The 22,463-nt window shown below is 27.0% G+C and overlaps 1 protein-coding gene across 2 annotated transcripts; it reads right to left on the bottom strand.

Annotated features, from left to right (window-relative positions):
- Positions 1-15,553: 15,553 nt before the first annotated feature.
- Positions 15,554-17,070, bottom strand: LOC120073083 (protein SHI RELATED SEQUENCE 1-like). 2 transcript variants are annotated; one of them, XM_039025696.1, is made up of 3 exons: positions 16,953-17,070; positions 16,170-16,657; positions 15,554-16,069 (listed from the first exon to the last, which is right to left on the bottom strand). In XM_039025696.1, coding segments are annotated over exons 1-3 (807 nt in total). In that variant the 5' UTR covers positions 16,955-17,070; the 3' UTR covers positions 15,554-15,752. The 2 variants fall into 2 exon arrangements, with proteins under 2 accessions (XP_038881624.1, XP_038881630.1); XM_039025702.1 differs by having other exon boundaries at positions 16,170-17,065.
- Between the last annotated feature and the right edge of the window lie 5,393 nt (positions 17,071-22,463).

Here is a 22,463-nt window from a genome sequence, read left to right on the forward strand (position 1 = left end):
TATTTTGAAATCTACAATCAAACCTTTCAACTTATTCCCTATGTATTCTTTTTCATTCTCCTTCCATTTACCACGGAAGTAAACAAATATTCGAGATATCAAAAAAAAAAAAAAAAAAAAAATATTACCAGATTGATTACCCACAAAAAGTTAACTAAACTTACATTGCACTTTGGTCTAATACTAGTATACCAAAAAAAAAAAAAAAAAAAGAACATATATACAGAAAGTTAAAGAAACTGTCAAAATCTCAGGGAAATGAAGCATCTCTGTCAAAAAATGGCAAGATCTGTCTGGGATTTAATTCTTTATGTTGATCTTATTCCAATTCGTCCTCATCTCGGCTGAGATAAATGATCTTGGATCGAGATTGCGTAAACGACGACACAAAATACTTTTTATGATGTTGTGCAATAAAGATGTGTTGAAAAGAATTGGAAACCCCAAATGTGAGAGTTGAACTTTGAGACCCTAAACTTGTTGAACAAACTAATTGGTGAGTTTCTAAAACATTGATTTCATAATAATAAAATAATAATATGATACTTGGGGGCATAAATATAAAATCTCGTTCATTAATAAATCCAGACACGTGGCAAGAGTGAGGAAACGATGATAAGAGGAAAGACCTATATCCAAGACATTAAGGGCTGAGAACTATGAGGAAAAAAAAAGTCAAAGCTACTAGATCATTTGCAGTTTTGTCCTTCCACTTTAGGACTTTTACAAAAGGAAGAAATATTCACAAGACTTAGTTAAAGAAAGAAGTCTCCTCCATTAAAAAAAAAAAAAAAAAGAAAAAAAAAAGCAAATCAGTTGTCCTTACAATTCAAGAGTTTGACGACTTTCAAAGAGTCGGAACTCAACCACCAATAAAGGATTTTGACCATTCCATACCTCTCTTAGCTTTAAGAGACCATCAATAACGATCTTAGCTTCTAAGACTTTGATCGGCCAGATAAGAAGGGGAGAAGTTAAAAACCACCCCAACCAAAGCAATCATTCCATCTCGGATGGCCAAGCCAAGTCGGCCTCGCTAGGTTCTCTCCGACCAAGCTACATCAGCGTTTAACTTGCAAAACCCCTCCTCCGGCGGCTGCTAGAACTTGGAATTGGCAGCCTCCTACCAAAAGACCCGAACCTACTTGCCTCCAACACTTTTCAACCTCTTGCATGATAGATTTGGCATCCAAGGAGGCATTATTGATGCCATTGCGATAACTCCAAATATCACTCAACAACGTAATATTTTTTCCAAAATCCTCCTTACTATTAGCTCTTCCCAAGCATTCCATGAGTAGCATATAAAAATAGAAAAGTAAATGTTTATACTTTTATTTTAAAAAAAATAATAAAAAATATTACGTCACGTGTTAGGTGAAAAATTTGAACTTAAAATCTCTTAAAAGAAATAGTGATGCTTCAACTATTGGACCATGTCCATGTAGCCAATATATATAAACACTATTGTGGAGATGAGAATTCAAATCTTTGACTTAGGAAAAAAAATTATTGATAATTTAAATTGTTGAACTAAATTATAATTGGCCATAAACCCTAATGATAATATATTCTTTTTGTTTCGACAAACACCATCTTTTGTTTGTTAATTGAGCTATCCTAGAGGATACCATAACAACTATACAAATTAAACAAGGTCAAGCTAAAAGTACTTTCTTTTTTTGTTGTATTATGTACAGAGGTTAAATTACAAGTTTAGCCTATAAATTTGAAGTTTGTGTTTATTGGGTTCTCAACTTTCAAAATATCTAATAGGTCGTCAAATTTTCATTGGAACTCTAAAATTTAAAAAGTGTCTAATAAGCATTTAAACTTTCCATTTTATGTCTAATAAATTTCTAAATTTTCAATTTTGTGTCTCATGAGTTTTTTGCCTATTTGATGTTTACTAATATTATTCACATGATGTATCAGACACAAAGTTAATTAAAAATTCATTGTTCTAGATATAATTTAGTTAATTTTTATTTAATAAATCAATTAACATCTTAATAAATTATAAATGTCAAAAATCTATTAAACATAGAATTAAAGATGATTAAAGAGTTTTAAAAGTAGTAATAATTTTGATATCTTGAAATCAAACGAGGAACCAAACAAAATTGCAAATCCTTAATATTGGGTATTGAGGAATTTAGGTATTTAGGTTTAAATACTTTTGTGCTGTAATGATGATGAACACAATTGTTATTGTGACTTTCTAATGGTGTCATCATAATCTATGATAATTAAAAGTCCTTAGACTGATGGGTCTATCAATTTCAAAACCTTTCAATCCAAACAGTCAATATCATTTAATTTATATATAAATTAAAACTTAAAAACAGAAACTCTATTAGATAAATTACAACTTCAATATAGATTGTAAAAATCATCCCTAAAGTATGATGGTAATTGTATTACATCTTCAAACTTTTAATAGTAAAAATTGGGTCCCTAAATTTTTGTAAGTGTTAAAATTGGATTATGAAACTTACAATAATTTAAGAAATTGTATAAAATATTGATAAAAGTTGAACTTTTAAACTTATACAAACGTTACAATTATGTAATTATGTAAGTTTGACTGTATAATTTGATCCAATTTTAACTTTTGAATAATTTTGAGGGGTTCAATGTTTAAAATTGAAAGTTTAAGGGTATGATTGTAACGACCACTAGACTTTAGGAGTGATTTTTACAATTTGTGCTTAAATTTTTATGTCTATATCGAAAGAGTATCTAGACTTTAAACCTATTCTAATGGGTAACTATCAATTTTATATTTAATATATCCTTAAATTTATTTTTGTTTATAAATTAATGAAGCTATCAAACATAAAATTGAATTTTATGCATAATATAATTTTATATTTCTAATTTTATAACAAATAAGCTTTTAAATTTTAGAAAATGTCAAATAGGTAAAGAGTTTTAGACACAAAATTAAAGGTTTATGAGTGGTTTGGTTTATCTGTCTTTTTATCTATTTTTACAAATACTTAAAAATCGAAGCAGCTAAGTTTTGAGAAGTAGAAAAAAAAGTATAAAGTTTTTCTCAAATTGTTTTTTAAAGAATTTGATTAATAATTTAAATGGTTTCTGATGAAAGATGAAAACCATTATACAAAATTGTGAAAAAAAAAGAATGAACTTTAAAAAGTAAAAAGCCAAAACTAAATTGTTAGTCAAACAGGGTGAAGACTTATTAGATATTTCTTAATGATGGAAGGCAAATTAGAAAAGTTTATTGACCTAGATATGAATGAGAGGATGGTGGTGGAATTTTGATAAAGCTCATGTTTATTCAATGAATAGAAATTGTTTACTTAATAGTGTTGGGGATAAAATCTTGTAAGCTGCTTGGGACTCTAATTAAAATATTTTTAAATATATTAAAATTTTATTGTCTAATACTAATTATAGATTGTGATATTTTTTATATATTTAAAAATATTTATCCACGATTTTCTATATTTAAAAACAACCTTTTTGGACTTTGTAGTTTATAAAAATATTCCATCATGATTACTTAAAATTTCACTAAATCTTAAAATAACTTTTGTGGTAAGAACTACATTATTAAAATTTTAAAAATTATTATATTCTAAAATTTCATAATTACTTTGTTATAAAGTTAAAAATATAGAGCTTAATCCCTATAAATTATAAGGATGTATTTAAGGAAAAAACTACCCTAAGACTATAATAATTCATATCTTTCTATATTAAATGTTATTTTGTATTCTCCAATTAGCTACAGTAAACATTATTTCAAAACCTCATTTGCTACACTATTTACTATTTTATATTCATCGTTTTTTTTTTATTTTTTACTACTATGTTTATTATTTCATTTTCAAACTAAAATAGTTTACACCTCAAATATATACTATTATAATTCAAACTAAAATAATCTACACTCCAAACACAGATTATTATAACCCAACTATAATAACCTATGAGTATAATAATTAACTCTTTGTCCCAAATACCTCCTAAATTGTTGCTTCAATGCACGTTTCCTTATACACCCTAGAATAATAAGGAATTTATAATTTGGTTTAGAAAAGTGAAAATTTTCCCATCATGAGCTCAAAAAGATTATATATGTATGTATGTATGTATGTATGTATGTACTTTTTTTTTTTTTTTTAAGAACATCATCTTGTTGTGTGAGAGTTCTCATCTTGGGTGACCACATTAAAAAGAAGTCACCATTATTTGTATTATAATAATGAGAAAGATAAGATTTATATTAAAGCAAAATAAAAAGGCCTACTTGTAGATCTCATAGAATTGCTTAGCCAAAGATTCAGTGAAATCCTTACCACACCACCACTACTTTTAAAAGCTTTTTCAGAACAATTGCTCTCTACCCTAAGTTTTAATTTTAAGACATTAATTATTCTCCATCCTCAACCTCAACATTTTTAGATTTTTTTTTTTTTATAATTTAAATAGATTTTAATTTAAAGACATTAATTATTCACCATCCTCAACCTCAACATTTTTAGATTTTTTATTTTTTTTAATTAGATTTATTGATGAAAAATTCTTATAAATAAAAAAATATCAAAAATATTTATGCTTTCTGTCTTATTTCGTTTAAATAGCGATATATGTGTGAGAGATCATTAGTACAATAATATCGATAACTTCAACCAATTTTTAAATAGTAAGGACTATTATTATAATAATAAGAATAATATTAAAGAAATATCAATTTATATATCCTCCTTAGGCTTTGTTGGAAAAATACCACGAAAAATATATAATTGCTCTAATTCAATTTTTAAATTCTTATAAGTAAATCAATTTAGATTCTTTATTAAGATTACATTTGAATATCATCCATGCATTTAATTCTCACCTTCTATGAACAAATATCATATTAATAAAATAGATGGTTTGAATGTATGTACGAACAATTTTCAAATAAAATTTTAATCAAGAGTCTAAATTGATTCCTTTACGAACGTTTGGTGATTAAATTGATAAGATTATAAGTTTCACACGATGTTTATCCAAACAAAATATAATTGATGGTATAAATTAATACACTTATAAAAGTTTAAGGTTTAAATTGATATAATTATTAATTCATGGTTTAAATTGATACCACCCAAAATTTAAGAGTGCAAATTGATATTTTTCCCAAAAAAATAAAAATAAAAAACTATTACCTAAAGGTCAACAAAGTCAAGCACTTTAAGAGATTGAAATTGAAGAAAAACTCAAGCATTATATGTACAAATTTATATATGACATGTTTGAGAGTGATTTCGAAATGGTTAAAATCATTTTCGTCATATTTAAAATCTCTAGAAACACACCTTTTATCACTCAAAATCAATTCAATATTTAATTTTGCACGTGTAAATGAAAATACTTTTAGAATAAGTTTGACCATTTAAGAATCACTTCAAACATTAATTAATATCTTTATTATTACATATCAATAATAGAGAATATTAAGATGTATTTTTAAATTAAGCAAATCAGCAAGAAAACCCTAATCGTGGTTTTTACGTTTTGTCAAATTTTCTCTTTCCAATAATCGACATTTAAAGATTACCTAAACTTAACTAATACAAAATTATGACTTTAATTCGTCACATCTTATTTCTCAACTAATTTCAGCCAATAGCCATTATATTGTATCACCTGATCCACTCATCAAATACAATTTGAAATAACAAAAACAAGAAGCTTTTTAAGATGCAGAAAAATCTCACACATAAAAACGGATAAAACAAATTTAAACTAGACCTCATGTGTAATGTTCAGCAGAAAGAGAGAAATTAGGAGAGCATGGCCATAATTATTAGGCTAAACTTAAAAAAAAAAACCTTTGTTCCTTCTTTCAAAAATTTCCTCACACACTTTTAATTAGAATTTCAATGGAATTTTGGACTTGTGATAACCTACAACGGTATGAAGATCAAAATTTTCGTTCTAAGTCTTTGTCACATACCATCATTTCATGTTCCAATTTTTGACAAAGATCAAGGAATAATTTTAATAATTGAACTTTATTAGTATTATTATTTATTTTTGGTTAAAAACATTTGAGATGGGAGAAATTTGAACCTTACCTTTCAGTTGAAGGAAAATATGCCTAACCTTTCAACATGTATTATTTCAGAATTTTAGTCTCTCTAATTTTAAATGAAATTTAGTCTCTATTATTATTAGTTTATTGCCGATTTCCTTATAAGAAAAAAAAAAGAAGTTGAATTAGCATCTCTTCAACTTTGAAACTGCCTCATAAAAAAATGGAAACTATATTCACATGTGCAGTTTTCTTGTTTGAAAATTATTGTTAATAAAATTTAGGTTAAACTACTATTTAGTTCCCATATTTTGCAATTTGTTCAATTTTAATTCTTATATTTTTAATTATACAATTTTAATCCATGTACTTTCCATAATTCTTAAATTTAGCCCCTCAAAGTTAACTTTTACCGAAATTGTTAATTATAATAACTTTCATATAAGAAAATAAAACATGTGAATATGTTTTCAAATTTATTCATAGTAAAAATATATATATATATTAAAAAAACAACACTCATAAATTAGCATCGGAGACTAAATGTAAGATTTATCGAGAAAGATAAAAAATTGAAATGGTATTTAGACTTTTATTGTTATTAATAATGAGAAGGAAAGAAGTTGCATAAAAGAGTGTTATAAAATTATGTAGCCTGAAAATGCTATATCCCTAATTAATATTAAGTATATACAAATATAAAACATATACGAGATGCATTATTAATTATTAAAGTAAGTAAAGTCCACTGCTGTTGTGCCACCACCCTAATAACCTAAACCCAAAACTCTATTTCCCAAAACCCTTGTTTCCTTTTTCTTTTTCTTTTTTCTTTTTTAATATTTTTTCATTCACGTGATCCCTACCTACCTACTCTTTTATCACTCCCATACTACACACCATATACATCTTTTCCAACTTTTTAGGGTTTTCTTACTTCTCTATTTTTTTTTTCAAAAAGTTTACTTTGTTCCTTCTATTTTAATTTCTATTTTCATGATTATTTTTCCTTCATGGGTAACTTTTCTTTTTAGTGTTTTGATGAGATAGGTGAAAATCAAATCACTTTGCAATCGTTTTGTTATATTTATGGCACATTACATTTTTAGTATATACTTTTTCTTTTAATAATAAGACAAATATCAATTTATACTTTTAACTTTTGATATTATGTCAATTTAAACCCTAAACTTTGAGAATTGTATCAATTTAAACCTCAAGCTAATAATTGGACAACTTAAACTCTGAACTTTTATAAGTGTATCAATTTAAATTCTGAACTTACATTATTATATTAACTTAAACCCTCCATTATGTTTTATTTAAATACACTTATGAATGTTTAGGGTTTAAATTGATATAATTATTAGTTGGGGGTTTATATTGATACAATCCATAAAGTTTAAATTTGAATTGATACAATTTTAATTTATGATTTAAATTCATATAATCTCTAAAGTTTAGAGGTATAAATTGATATTTGTTCAAAATAATAATAATAATTTTTATTTTGGTAGTTAATATGAAATAATAATGGTGTGCTCTCCAAAATTTTTAACAAAATAAGTTTTATTTTGTTTTTTTTTTTCCTTATAAGCGTGGGAATTTGAACATTAATACGACTTCTTTTATTAATTAAGTAATACGCTCAATGATGACGGCGAAATTCAATGAGCAGTAAAAGCTAATTAGATTGATTAAAGGATCAAGAAGCTTTGTCTTTTTTAAGAGATGAATTATATAAAAATCCACGTAAAATATCACATACTACTGTTTCAGTTTAAAATATTACTTTCAGATTACTAATTCTCTTTTTTGATTTCTTTTCCCTCTAACCACTTTAAATAGAGAGATAATTACAAATATAGCAATTAAACTCAATATATTGACAGATATACATAACATTTTTTTAAAAATTACAAATACGGTGATATCGATAGTATGAATCTATCAGTGATGACCATATTCTTTGTAAGAGTTTATCAACAATAGAAGTATATTACTGATAGATTTTTGTATATTTACAATTTTTTAAAAATGTTGTTATACACTTGATTATTATCCCTAAAATGATAGTCATTACCCTTAATTATAAATAAAAGAAGAAAAAGAAAATACTTTATTAATCAATTAGTGAGTCATTAAAAAAACTAAATGTTATATATAATCATTATTTTATTTTTAAAAGTTCAAACTCATCTATAATTTTTTTTGTGTTAAAATTCATTTATCATTTATTATCTTTGTTTGGTAATCTATTTAAATATTCAAATGTTAAACCTCAAAAGAAAAAAGGCTTAGAAATTTGTTTTCTTTTTTAACTTTTGCAATTATATTAATATTTCATAAATAATTTTTTTTTTTTAAAAAAAAAACAAACAACAAAATTATTAATAAGTAAGAGGAGAGTATTTATTTCTGTATACTTAAGTTTTTTTTTTTTTTTTTTTTTTGGGTCTAAAATTTTAAAATTTCACCAATTTAAAAGGAGGGAAAGAAAAAATGATGATTGCTTTGCTAATGATTCAATACGAGAAAATGTGACCATAAATTTCGGCAATTTAAAGAAACCCTTGCAAATTCTTCGCCGTCTTCATCAATCTTACTATTTTCCATTTCTCTTCATTGCTCCAATCCGCCGGCGCCGGCGCCGTGACAAGTATCCTTTTCCCTCCGATCGCCGGTAGTTTAATTCGGATCTCTAGAAATCATTTTAAACCTCTCCATTTCGTTCTATTTTTCTTTACAGGTTTGTCTTTCTTCACATTTATCCATCATTTTTTCTGCTATGGAAAGTCTTTTATGCCTTTAATTTGTTTAAATATTGTGCTTTGTAGTAAAAAATTGATGAAAATGACATCAAATATTTATAATCTCGTGAATTGAAAGTCATTGTATGTTTCTTTGTTTTTTTTAAGGGAATTGAACATTTGATCTCGATATTGATAATATATATTTTTTATCGAATAAAAATTAGGATTTAAAATTAGATGTTACGAGAAAGTTGCATGGAAATCGATATTTTTTGTCTCTATCTTTTTGTTAGTCCCATTTTTTTTTTTTTTTTTTTTAATTTTTTTTAACTATGATAAGTTGATTTAGTGACATATTGAAGTACTTGGGGAAAAAATAAGTTTTAAGAAACTTAAAAGAGGATTCGTATAATTATATGGTAGTCAATTACATTATTTAAGATACTGCTTAATTTTTAAAAATTAAACTCAAATTTCTTTCGCTTCTAAATTTCTTGTTTTACCATCTACTTTTTATCATTGTTTTAAAAAATAAAGATTTTTCTTTTTTTAAAAAAAGTAGTTTTTAAAAATTTATTTCTGGAATTTGGAATTTGGCTAGAACTCAACTCTTTTACTTAAGGAAAATGTGATCTATTATAAGAAATGAAGAGAAAATAAAAAATAAAAAAATATAATGATTACAAACAGGCTAAATTTTATATGTTCAATTCTTAGCAACTAAATATTGTATGGCAAATGAATTGCCTTGGAAAATTTGTTGAAGTGCACTTTGTCAATCACAAATTTTTTAAGCAAAAGCATATAACAAAATGAAGACTACAATTATAACCTAATTCACTCCTCACGAATGATGGGGAGAATGCTATTTAAAAAAAACATCTTTTTAGATCAAAGAACAATCTTGAGGGGATGTCAAAACTGAGATGACATGTCTGTTCTCCTCTCAAAGGACATGACATAAACAGAAGGCATTAAAAGACTTATCCACAAAAGAAATGTTTTCAATAAAATTGTAGATATTAGAAATAGATGAATCCATTTCATTAATGAGATTACTGACCTTAAGCGCGCCAAATTTGATAATTAAAGACTTATTGGACTCATTTTATATGGGAATGTAAGTTTTCTCGGAAGATTTGACATTTACATTTTGTCTATTGAGATTTGTGGAGATCAAGGGATTGGTTGTTTGTTAATTATACTATGGTACTTGTAGAACTATCATACCACGCAATTTTCTTCAAGAAAGAAGCTCTTGATGACAAAGTTCTCTGAATATTGATTGAGAAGCACTTGGCTGAGTTGGTTGGGTCTAATGGCGTGCTTAGGTGACTCCCTATTTAGATCAATTCATCTCTTCCTTCCCCCTCAAGTTGTGCCCATCATTGTTGGATTCCCTCAAATGTTGGCTTTTGGAAATTGAATGTTTACGTGATCATACAAGAAGGGAAAAGAAGGACTCATTTAGATTGTCCGTCATCGTGATCATGATGATGCAACTCTTTTCTGTAATTGTAAATTCATTCAAAAGAAATGGATATTGATCTTTGAAAGCAGAGGCCATTATGGAGGGTCTGAAAGCAACTTTGTCAGTCACTCTTAAATATTAAAAAGATAGTCATATCTAATTTATCAAATATTTTATTAAGATCCATTTTAAAAATTACAAAAAAAACGTGATATAAGATATTTCAATATAGCAATATAATGAAACACATATAAAACGTGTTGTCGTTTAAGAAAACAATTTAGGGCATGTTTGGTCCAAAGAATAGTAGTTGGGGGAGGGGAATTCACTCTTTGTTTGACTCAAAGCGTTCTTAATGCATTGTGTCTCACGGCTAAAAAAAATATCAATTATTTGACTTATTATCTTCTTATACAATAATCCCACCACTAAACAACTTCACTTCTAACTCTAAGTTGATTAAAAAAAACTACCAAAGTATAACCATAAAGGACAACTTAAAGACTACCCCACTAGAACCATAAAGTAGAACTGAAATCACAAGTAAAAATATACTCTGCAACTATTAAAACACAACCACTAGAATTATTGAATTAGGACCACACTCATTCACCAACTAGAAGGAAATTATAAACCAATGTTATCTATTAAAAAAAACAATAAACAAGTATATAATTAACTATTAATATTAACATCATTCAGTAATAATTGACATATATATTTTTTTTAGTCAAAAGTTCAAATTTGTGTACTTTCACATTTGTTAGTACTATATATATATATATGAACAATTGAGAATTAAATTTAGTTATTTTCAATGACATAAGTAAAGTTTAGTTAGCACTAATTGAAGAGGGTAATCCTAAGCAATTAATTTTTTTAGGGACCTTTACTATGATAGAATGATCAAAACATAAGAAATAAAAAAACTAATTTAAATTTTTAAAAATTTCCTATTTCACTGAGTTAAAAGTTTCACAACAAAACCTAATTAAGAAGTTGGTAATAGTTGCTCTACTATTAACTAAATGGCTGACCATTTCCTTTCTGTTGAAGCTATATCAGGTTACTGTACATAGGGTTTCTTTTCTTTTCTTTTCTTTTTTTTTTTTGGTTATTAAGTTTGCTCTCATTTTGAATGGTCCAATTTTTTAAATTGTTATATATTTTTTCTTGATTAAATTCTAAAAAAATACTTTAGGTTACGATTATACCCTTGAAAATTTGAAAAATTTTAATTTTATTTACCATTGGAAAATTGTTCATTTTCGTTGCTTTTTCTTTATTAAAACAAAATGAAAATTGACGCGATGAATAATATATTCTAAAGATTAAGGGTGTATTTGAGGCTAGGATTATAATAATCAATTTCTAGCCTCAAATGCTCTTAAAAGATCTACGAAATCTAATATGTAAAAAAAATAATTACATAAACGATTTCAACGATATCTTTTGATGAAATAAATGGATGAAAAAAAACTTAATCTTTAATATAATTGTAAATTCATGAATGTTTTCTTTCTTTCTTTCTTTTTTAAAGAAAAGGAATGTTTTTCAAAATTTTAACCTTTAAAATAGTTGTAAATGAATACCATGAATGTTTTATTTCTTCTTCTTCCTTTGAAAAATGAATGTTTTCTAATTTTCAAAATTAAATCTTATATCAATTTTCATCCTTTATTTCAAAATAAAATTTTTCTTTAGAAACAACTTCAAAACTGCTTAAAGTCTATGAAAGTTCAGAGTATTTCTTATAACCTATTTTCTTTTTGCATGCGTTCAAGGATATAGAAACCAAAAAGAAAAAAAAAAGTAACTCGATAGATTGACCTAAAAAGTTGAACCAAAATGTTGTCTGGAACGTTATTTCAAAATAAGGTTTTATAACTCTTTTAAACTCTTTTTAATATTTATTTTCCTTCCACTCTTTCAACTATAGTTCTATTTCCCTTTCTAAAATTTCCTCCATTGTTTTTTTTTTTCTACATCTCTTCTATGGATTTCAGGTAGACAACACTCTCATCCGCATTCCACATATCATGCCTCTAAAAATGAAAACTAAACGGTTGTTTAGGACACTGAAATGATATAGGATGTGGGGTTCTAACGTCTGGAGAATTCTGATCAAGTACAAACGAACGAGTATGATTGAGTATGTTCAAATACTGAGATGATATACGATACACGGAAAAAAAAATGACGGTGAGATACGAAACAGCTCCTAAACATCCCCTATACATTGAGATGATAATGGATATGGGGATATATCATCTCATGTTGGGACCCTCAAACAGCCCCTAACGAAATTGTTTCTTCCTCATCTAACAATACAGGATGATCGACGATAATGTGCAAAGTGTTTCCAAACACCAAACATATCGAATGTAAAAGACAAGAACAAGAGTGAATCAGAACGAAATAAAAAATAATTTGTAAAAGCTTGGTGATGTAGCCAGTAAAAAGTTAAAAACCTTTATTTTAAAAAGAAAAGAAGTCGGTCAAAGTTTCATTCTTTCCAAAAGTTTTAGATCATTTGTATAAGAATATAAAAGATACTAAAGGACTCAAAATGAAAATGTCTAAAGAAACATAGATATAAAAGATCCTTCTCTCTTTTTCTTTTCTATTAATTTCTCAAAGGATTCATGTAACAAATAAAAATTAAGGTTATTAAACATTTGGAGATATTTACATAAAATAATAAATTACCTTTCTTGAAGTGATGTAATGTACTAAATAATAGATAATATAAGCTATAAGGTATAAGATTATAATTAAGTAGCATAGGTAGGCATCAATGGAGTGGGTGAACATGCTTAAATTGAGAGAACTTTCAAAGTAATTATGCAGCTTTTTCCTCTTTAAAATATTGTTATCAACTTTGTTCTAGTATTTGATTTGTGTATTTAGATCATAATAATAATGATAGATACCTACATATGAATATATTTATGCTCCCTCATTTTATAGGTTAAAAAAATTTCACTTAATCGAACTAATTATCCCTTTAATCCTTAACAAAACTACGTCTTATTAATGAAATCAACTTGGATAGAAGTTGAATTTTGGACTCTCCAATTCATGCATTCATCTCATTTTGTAATCTATTTCTATATCTTAACTCAATTTCTCATTATACTTGGATGGAAAAATCATTACTAACCATACATTTTTTTAATAAGAGAGAACATAAATCTAACATATGAAGAAACTTATGCCTGCATTCTAAAATAATGTCACAAAAATCCAACATGTAGTATTTTTAGCCCTAGATGCACCAAACAATAAAATCATCCCTAGCTCTAAGTTTTAAAGTAAACTTATAGTTACTAACCATATTTAATTAAACAAACTTCGAAGTTATGTCATTAATTTATTTGTAATATTTACAAATGATTTATTACATTAGATATCCATTAATCATAGCTTTGTTTAAGAACTTGTAATATGGTTCCAATATTGTTTCTTATAGTTATGACGAATTACGAAACTTCTAAGAGTATAAGAACCAAAATTAAAATGATAATTTAATTTTCATTATACAAGTGTAGATAGCTATAGTCACACAATTGGGCATATATATAATAGCAAAATTAAATTTCCCCAATCTTATTTTTTTTAATGATGTATTCTCATTTTACAATTCCATAATGAGATAACTCCATCCTCAATGACACACAAAAAAAAAAAAAAAAAAAAAAAACATTGGAAAGTGGTCTATCTCTCTATTAAATTGATGAATATATGAGACTCATAAAAAAAAATTCCCCTTTTTATTGGAATACAGCACAAATTTCTTTTTTTCTTCTTTACAAAGATGATTTAATAGGTTTTGGGTCATGCATTAGCTGGGAATAATTTATCCCATGCTATAGAGCTTTTTTTTTTCCTTCTTTTCTGGACAGATGCTATAGATTTTTTTTAATTAAATTAATCATTTTAAACTTCTATTAGTTTCTATGACTGATAGACAATGATAGACTTCTATCAATTTCTAACCCTTTTTATCAGTATTTTCTTTGCTATTTTGTAAATAGTGTGACATTTTTTCTATTTGTGAAAATTTCCTTGAATCAAAGTGTTTAATCGATCTTTGAATTTTCTATTTTGTGTTTAAATATCTAACAAATTTCTAAAATATTCAGAATTAATATTTACAAACTAATTGATCACACTGGATATACATTCGAAATTTAAGTCTAATAAAACTCTTTGTGCGGTACATTTGTGAATTTTTTAAAAAAATCATGGACTAGAATTCTAATCAAACCAAAGTTATATACATTTTGCCTCTTGTATGCAAAACTATAATATCAGGAAATAAACTTGAACATAGTTCCACAAATCTAAGTATTAACAACCTTTCAAAGATCATGGATTTAAATCTTCAAATAATGCATATATATTTTGAACAACATTTGAATGGAAATATTTATAAAATATAACACATAAAACTCAATAAAAATGTTAACAAATAAAAATAATATTTTCAAGTTATAAAATATCAATTCAACTTGACAGATGCAACTATAGGCTAGCTAAAAAAGAAAGAAAAAATCAAGAATGATATGTGTTACTGAAATAGCAACAACTACTAATTTCCTTCATCATTTCTTTTGTAAAAAGAAAAAAAAAATAAAGAAATTGTTGATAATGAGGGTAAAAAAAGTAATAATAATAATAATAATAATAAATAAATAATTAAATAAAATCAGTATTCGAAATAATAATAAACATGTCATATTCATGGTTGACTAACTACAGCATTTTCACATTTTTTCTTCAATAAAGACATTAATTGCGATTGATTGAAATGCTGATTACATTTACAAAAGAAAAATTAACATACTAAAAATTTTATTTGTTTCTATAACCTCATCGATGTTTCGAAACTTCTAACTAAATTTTAAGAAATTTAAACTTCCATTTAAACAAGAATTTAAAAAAGCGTAAAACAAATAACATAGAAATGGAAATAGAACGTTAAAACTTATAGAACAATGGGGCATCAAATGAAATTTTTTTTAATTGAAAACTCAATCAAAATCATTCTGTCGTTCGTATAATTGGATGTTTAGATTCAAATCACAAAAGATTGAAATTCGTTGAAACAATTAAATGAGGAAAAATCAAAATGATATGATTTTAATTAAAGAAGAGTAAACTAATTAATAAAGGGTTATGATATTTGTACGAAACCAAGATAAATAATTCAAACGACGGCAACCAAAAAAAAAAGGAATAATGAGAAGAAATTAAAAAAAATACAAATAATAAAAATAAGCAGCATCGAAATTCCAACAATGGCGGCAAATTAATGCAAACTCTTCATTGGAAAATTACAAGCTGAAAATTTTATTCATAAAAAATTATATACTTAGGCACAAACTTAAACTTCCTTCACTCTCTTAATTTTTTTTGTTCTTTTTTCTTCAATTCAATTTCACCTATTAATTGGCAATGTCATAATCGGCTAAGATGTTGGAGGAAGAAAAAATTGCGTACCGGCGGGGATATAGGTGGTGAGAGGAGTCGGGTACGGCGGAGGTGGATCGAGCAATGTGGCGGATTCGGCGGTGGTGATGAGGAGGGCGCCGCCGTTGGGGGAGGCGGAGGTCGGTGGTTGTTCAGGGCCGTGGTCGTAAAGAATGCCTTTAAAAATATGGCCTCCGATATTGACAGCTGTTTGATACGCACATTGTTCGCTGGTTTCGTCTAACGTTGTCATTCGTACACACCGAAACACTGCCGTTGAGCTCACTTCCGCCGGAAAAATCCCCATTTCCAACCCTAGAAAACCCCAAAAATAAAAGATTAAAAAATCGATGTGGGTATTGCTAGAATTACCCAAATTAAGAAAAAAAAATAAAGAGGAAACTGAATTGGAAACCTGAAGAAGCGGCGTCTTTGGGGCGTTTGGGGTTAGAGCCGTCGCAACGGAGGTGGCGTTCACGGCGTTTGGAAGCCGGAACCCATGTGCTTTTCACGTGAGTTTCACACTCAAATCCACGGCTTTTACAACAAGTTCTACATCGCATGTGAACGCAATCTTTTTTCGCTTGATTTCCGCAGTCTTGGCAGCTCATTACCTGCCCTCCGCTGCCGCCTCTCCCCGATCTCACCATCACTAACGACGATCTTGCCGGCGATTCATCGCCGGAGTAAACAAACCCTTCTCCCCCTTGTTCTTGCTGCTGCTGTTGTTCTTCCCATGTTTCCAACCTCTCGTAATTCTTGTACCAAAATAACCCGTCGGTCGGATGAATAATTTCGCCGCCGCCGGTTGTGGTGGTGGTGGTGGTAGTAGGAAATTGATAATTGGGTCCTCTTCCGCTGCTTCCGCCGCCGTCTAGTGGGAAAAAACCGGCCATATTCTTCCTGATTTTGAATCAAAATCCATATCAGAAAAAAACACAACCTCTCAACGATGATCGGAAGCCAGTATGAATTTCCTTTTTCACCTAATCAAATTTTCGTACTCAGACAAAAAAAAAGGAAAGAAAAAGAAAAGAAAAAGAAAGAAAGGGTTGAATTGGGAATCAGATTCTGAGAGGGTAATTTCTATTTATTTATTTATTTATTTTCAGTGTGTGAGAATTGAAGTCTGCAACGCCGCCATGGGGAACGGCGGTGCTAACTTAAATACAGAACAAAAGAAGTATTATATCCACACATATTTCTTCTTCTTGTTCTTCCTCTCTGTCTTTCTCTGAGGCCTTTCCCTTTCTCTGTGCTCTGATTTTGTTGCAGTTTTGCAGAGATGATTGATTACTTTATTTTCTTTTCTCTCTCTCTCTCTCTCTCTCTCTCTCTTATTATGCCATTTCATCTAATTAATTCCCCAAATTCATCCTACGGTCACCATTTATACACGTGTCATTTTATGATTAGCCTTCTATTTTCTTTTTTCTTTTTTTCTTTTTTTCTTTCCTTTTTTTCAATTGAATCAAATCAACCCCAAATTATATAAAAACAAAAGATGGGTTTTGTTGTTTTTGTTCATTACCTTGCTTACTAAGATCCCATTTGGGTTGCTGTTTTTGTTTTTAATAAACAATTATTTCAATGACAACATTAAACTTATTGCTTAATTTTGGAATATCAAAATTTGAGTCCCTAAAAATCTTGTATAATAATTCAGATACATCTTCAACCAATCTAGCTATTATCAGTAGATAATTTCGAAACAAAAGGTATAATCGACATCTTTAAGGATAGAAACAAAAGACCCCATCAAATAACAAGATTCGGGTTGAAAATACCACCCTAAAATCAAAATGAGCCTAGAGAAGGATGTTGGCTTAGGCCTTGGCTCAAGCCAACCAAGGCCGAATCCAGGCATAACAAAGTACCTTAAATAAGGCTAAAGCAAAAAGTGTTGGGTTTCGACCTAACCATACCTCGCAAAATGTCAAACAGGACATGACCCAACCCCATGAGTTAGGATAAACTTTATGAACTTTGAAATTCTATCGGGGAGGACCTAGGTCAACTACATCTATAAATATATTATGATAGCTCCTGAGAGAAGTAAATTAATTCTAATACTCAAACTTTGTACCTATTACAGCTGCACATACGTACTTCCTAACTTAAGCGTCGGTATCTATATGACAAGTAACACACGATGTGCACAAATTTTTCTATATTGTATGTTACATTCTTCTTTAAATTACAAATTGTTGCTATCACGTTAAGGTCAGGTAATTCTCTATTTATATTCTTAGATTAATAATTATAGTCAATTTTATAATTGTTATAAAATTTCTTTTTCTTTAAATATTCGAGTTATGTTAGGGTTGAGTACAATTATACCACTTATTATTTTCTTATGTGATGTATTGTTATTTTGAGACGATGATAATTGTGAGGTTTTTTTAATCATTAATGAAAATATTATAACTTAAAAAAGGAAATTTATTTCAAAATGTTGATATTTTCTCTAGCTATGAAATTTGTTTTTAATTTCCTTCTTCCATGTGGGAAAAATGTTGCATATAAATTGACAAATGAAACTTCCAAAACATCCATCTTTCTGTCTATTGCTTTCCTCCTTTTTCTCACTGGGGTTTTTGTGAAGTCAAAATAGATAGAATTTTCATTTATTGCCCGATGGAAATTAATTTTATATACTTCTATATATATTTCTTTTAAAAAATAAAGCTATGTATTAACAAAATTTTCAAAAATATATCATGAATAGAGTTATAAATGTTTTGTTTTCTTTGTATTTTGTTCACAAGTAGTTTGTACTTTATATAAAACAAGTCGAGTTGTTATTTTCCTTGACAACATGAGCTATGAATTTATTGAAGTATTCGAGATTTATAGCCTAGACTAGAGTCTTATTTTTACTTTTATTTACATTTTGAGTCTAATTCAATTAAGACATTTTTTCAAAAAAATGTAAATCATATACTTTTAACTAAATTCTTATTAATCTATTCATTAAAAAGGTGGATGAAATTTAAGCCATAATTAATTATTGTGAAAATAAAACGACATATTAACTATGACCCGTTTCATAACTATTTGACTTTTTTAAAAAAAAAAAATTAAGTCTATAGATATTACTTCTACCTATAAATTTCTTCTTTAGTTAATCTAGTTTTTACTAATGTTTTAAAAAACTAAGCCAATATTTGAAAACTAAAAGAAACAACTTTTAAAAAGTGATTTTTGTTTTTGGAATTTAACTAAGAATTCAACCATTATACTTGATAAAAATGCAAATCATTGTAAGAAATGAAAAGAAAATAGGCTAATTTTCAAAAATCCAAAACAAAAAAACAAAATGATTATCGAATAGGATTTATATAAATCATTGTCAAAGTGAGTTTGACTCAATGATAATTGACATAACATTCCTTCTTAGAGATCGAAAATTCGATTTCTCTTTATTGTACTAAAAAAATTATATAAATCATTTAATAATTAATCATATTTTTTTGGAAAATAATTAATCTTATTGTTGGTAAAGTATTTATAATTATATAGATTGATGAAACGTGAAAGTGTAATCGATAAATGTTATTTTTCCTTTTTTGAAAAAAAAAAATTATAATCTATCACGAAGATGCAATTTCATAAAATAAATCAAGATGAACATTGTTCAATTGCCATCAAGCATATCTCATATAATGTAAAAAATATACATAAAGGAAAAGGAAAAGGAAAAAAAAAAGTTAAATAACCTTGGGGCAATATTAAAAATTAATCTAGAATCAATCTAAGGTAATTAAAAAACTGTTATACGTCTTTTAGGTTTCCATACTAGCTTATAAGTCATTCACCATGATAATTTTTTTGGTTCAATTGTGGTAATTTATTTAATGAATATTATAAAATAAAGTTGATTATTTAATAGACAATTAAATATGATTGAGTATTTAATTAATTGGGTTTATCATTAAGAATTTGTTTTTTAATAATTAAAAAATATATGTAAGATTAGATTTAGTAATGTCTAATTAGATAAAGTTGGCCTAAATCTAGAGATAACTATGACTATCTCATATCCAGTCCCTCCATTAGAAGTCTTTTTTAATGAATTGCTAGTTTCCTTTTTTTTTTTTTTTTTTTTTTTTTTTTTTTTTTTTTCTTTTTTTGAGAAATTTCATAAAACCATGTTGGTTTTCCTTTTATTTTTCTTTTAAATAAAAGTACTAATAATGGTTAATTATTTTCTCAAAACTCTCAGGTTTTATTATACAGCCTAAATCTAATTTTCATTGTGGTCTAATGGTTGATTATAAACAATGTAGTATATATTTAATTGAGAACTAAATATTACAAATCCTCAAAATAATAAATGTAATAAAAAACAATAAAAACAGTAAACATCGTCTCACTACTTTTGCCAACATGAACATAGTTTAATTAATTAACATTTAAAAAATATACTTAGTTCGTCCATAGATTTTCAGTCTAGTTTACATTTAGTCCTTAGATTTTAAAATATTGAAATGAAATTTTAAATTCGAATAATTTAGACCTCGTTTGATAACCTTTTTATTTTTTAAAATTAAGTTTATAGACATTACTTTCACCTCCAAATTTCTTCTTTTGTAATCTAATTTTTACCAATGAGCTAAAAGACCAAGCCAAGCTTTGAAAACTAAAAAAAAAGGTAACTTTTAAAAACTTGTTTTTGTTTTTGAAATTTGACTAATAATATAATAAAGAACCCAGAATGTGGAGTGGACTACTCCACCCACTTGAAGTTGAGGCCCAAACACTCTCAAAAGATTTGACCAAAGTTTTTAAGTTCAAACCCCTTACCATGTACGTTTTTTATTTTCTTTTTAGTACTATTAAGAGTCGGGAGATTGAAACTACGGACCTCATAATTATTAACACATTTGGAAGTCAATTAAGCTTTACTCGATTTGGGGCATATTAAAATTTAAAATAGTGATAGATGTAAACAATTATAAGAAAATAGTGCACCATAGTTATTAGAGTTATTTTTAGTCAATATGTAAGTTTAGTGAGGTAAACTATACAAATTATAAAATGAACTGATAGGTATGATCCTATTTGGATAGTGGTTTGGAAGTGATGGTTAAATTGTCAAAATTATTATTGTCATTTTTAAAATCATTCTAAAAGATATTTTTAATCACTCAAAATTAATTTAATATAAAAATTTTATACTTTTGAATGTAATTTCGTATAATCAAGATTAGTTTTGAAGGATTAAAAATATAGTGATTTTAAAAATGGCAAAAATAATTTTGACCAATCATTCTCAAGCATGATCTTGATACAAGATTCAAATTTTCCTTCCTACTTAGGTTATTTAAAAAATGATGATTTTGAGTCTCTACTTATCATGAGATATTGTTCGATAAAAGTTGTCACAATGTGGTTGATAATTTTTCACGTTGGACATAGAAAGGAAATACCTCGACTTTAATTAGGTAGATAATTATGGAATCCATATCAAATAATTACTATGATAATCACCTCCACGTGTTGTTTAACCTTTAAAAGAAAATGATTAGTTCTATGCTTTTTTTTTCATCTAACTTTTTTAATAGTTAAAAAAATAGGATAAATTGCAAAAATCACCCCTAAATATGGTGATAGTTGCAATTACACCTTCAAACTTTTAATTGTAGAAATTGGGCTCCTAAACTTCTACAAGTATTAAAACTGGACCCTCAAATTTACAATAATTGTAGAAATTGGACCCACAAATGATAAAAATTTGAACACTTAAAACTTATTACAAATGTTACAATTTATGCAATTATATAATTTTGAAAGTCCAATTTAACCAAGCCCCATTTGGTAACTATTTGGTTTTTTGTTTTTGAAAATTAAGTCTACTTCATTCATATTTCTTACAATAATTTGCATCTTTCTTCTATACAATGGTTGAATTAACCAAATTCCAAAAAAAAAAAAAAAAAGAATTGAAAGATACTTTTTTTAGTTCTCAAAATTTGGCTTGGTTTTTAAACCATTAGTGAAAAGTAGATAATAAAGGAAGAAACTTGAAGGTGAAAGTAGTGTTCGTAGACTTAATTTTAAAAAACAAATACAAAATACAAAATGATTACCAAACAGGTCTTATATAATTTTGAGGGTTCAATTTTTAAAATTAAAAGTTTAAGAGTATAATTACGACCACCATTATACTTTAGAGGTGATTTTTGCAATTTGTCAAAAAAAATTAAAATTATTGCTCTCCATTATGAAAATAAAATATACCTTTCTTTAACAATTGAAAATCTTAAAACGAAATGTAAAATTTCATTTTTACCCTCAGTGGTTAACTCAATGATGCAATTTTAATTTTCAATTTTCCATTTTCTTTTTATTAATCTCAACCCCAAACTTGAGTGCGGTCTGAAATTTATACAATTCTAAATAAATTTACATTAAAGAAATATCTATATGGACCAATTAATAAATTACACCAAATTCAATCATTATTCCATTTAAAGCCAAATTGTTAATTTTTCCAACATTGAAATACTTGAATCTACCATAAAATCAAATAGTTATCAAATGATTATGAACGAAATCTATAAAATTATCTAAACTCAACCTAAAAAATGTCTCAAATCTGTTTAGGAAACACACAACATAGTCAAATTAATGCTATTAAAATTTGGAAAAAAATTACATTTTTAGTTTCCGAATTTTGAATAATGGGTGCATTTAGTCCTTAGAT

Source organism: Benincasa hispida, chromosome 1 (assembly GCF_009727055.1).
Source record: "Benincasa hispida cultivar B227 chromosome 1, ASM972705v1, whole genome shotgun sequence".
Lineage (NCBI taxonomy): Eukaryota > Viridiplantae > Streptophyta > Magnoliopsida > Cucurbitales > Cucurbitaceae > Benincasa > Benincasa hispida.

Bases quoted from the DNA above. Each gene is read 5' to 3' on its own strand.
- LOC120073083 (XM_039025696.1), bottom strand. The intron at 16,070-16,169 runs GTTTCCAATTCA...GGGGTTTTCTAG, and splicing joins CAAAGACGCCGCTTCTTCAG to GGTTGGAAATGGGGATTTTT.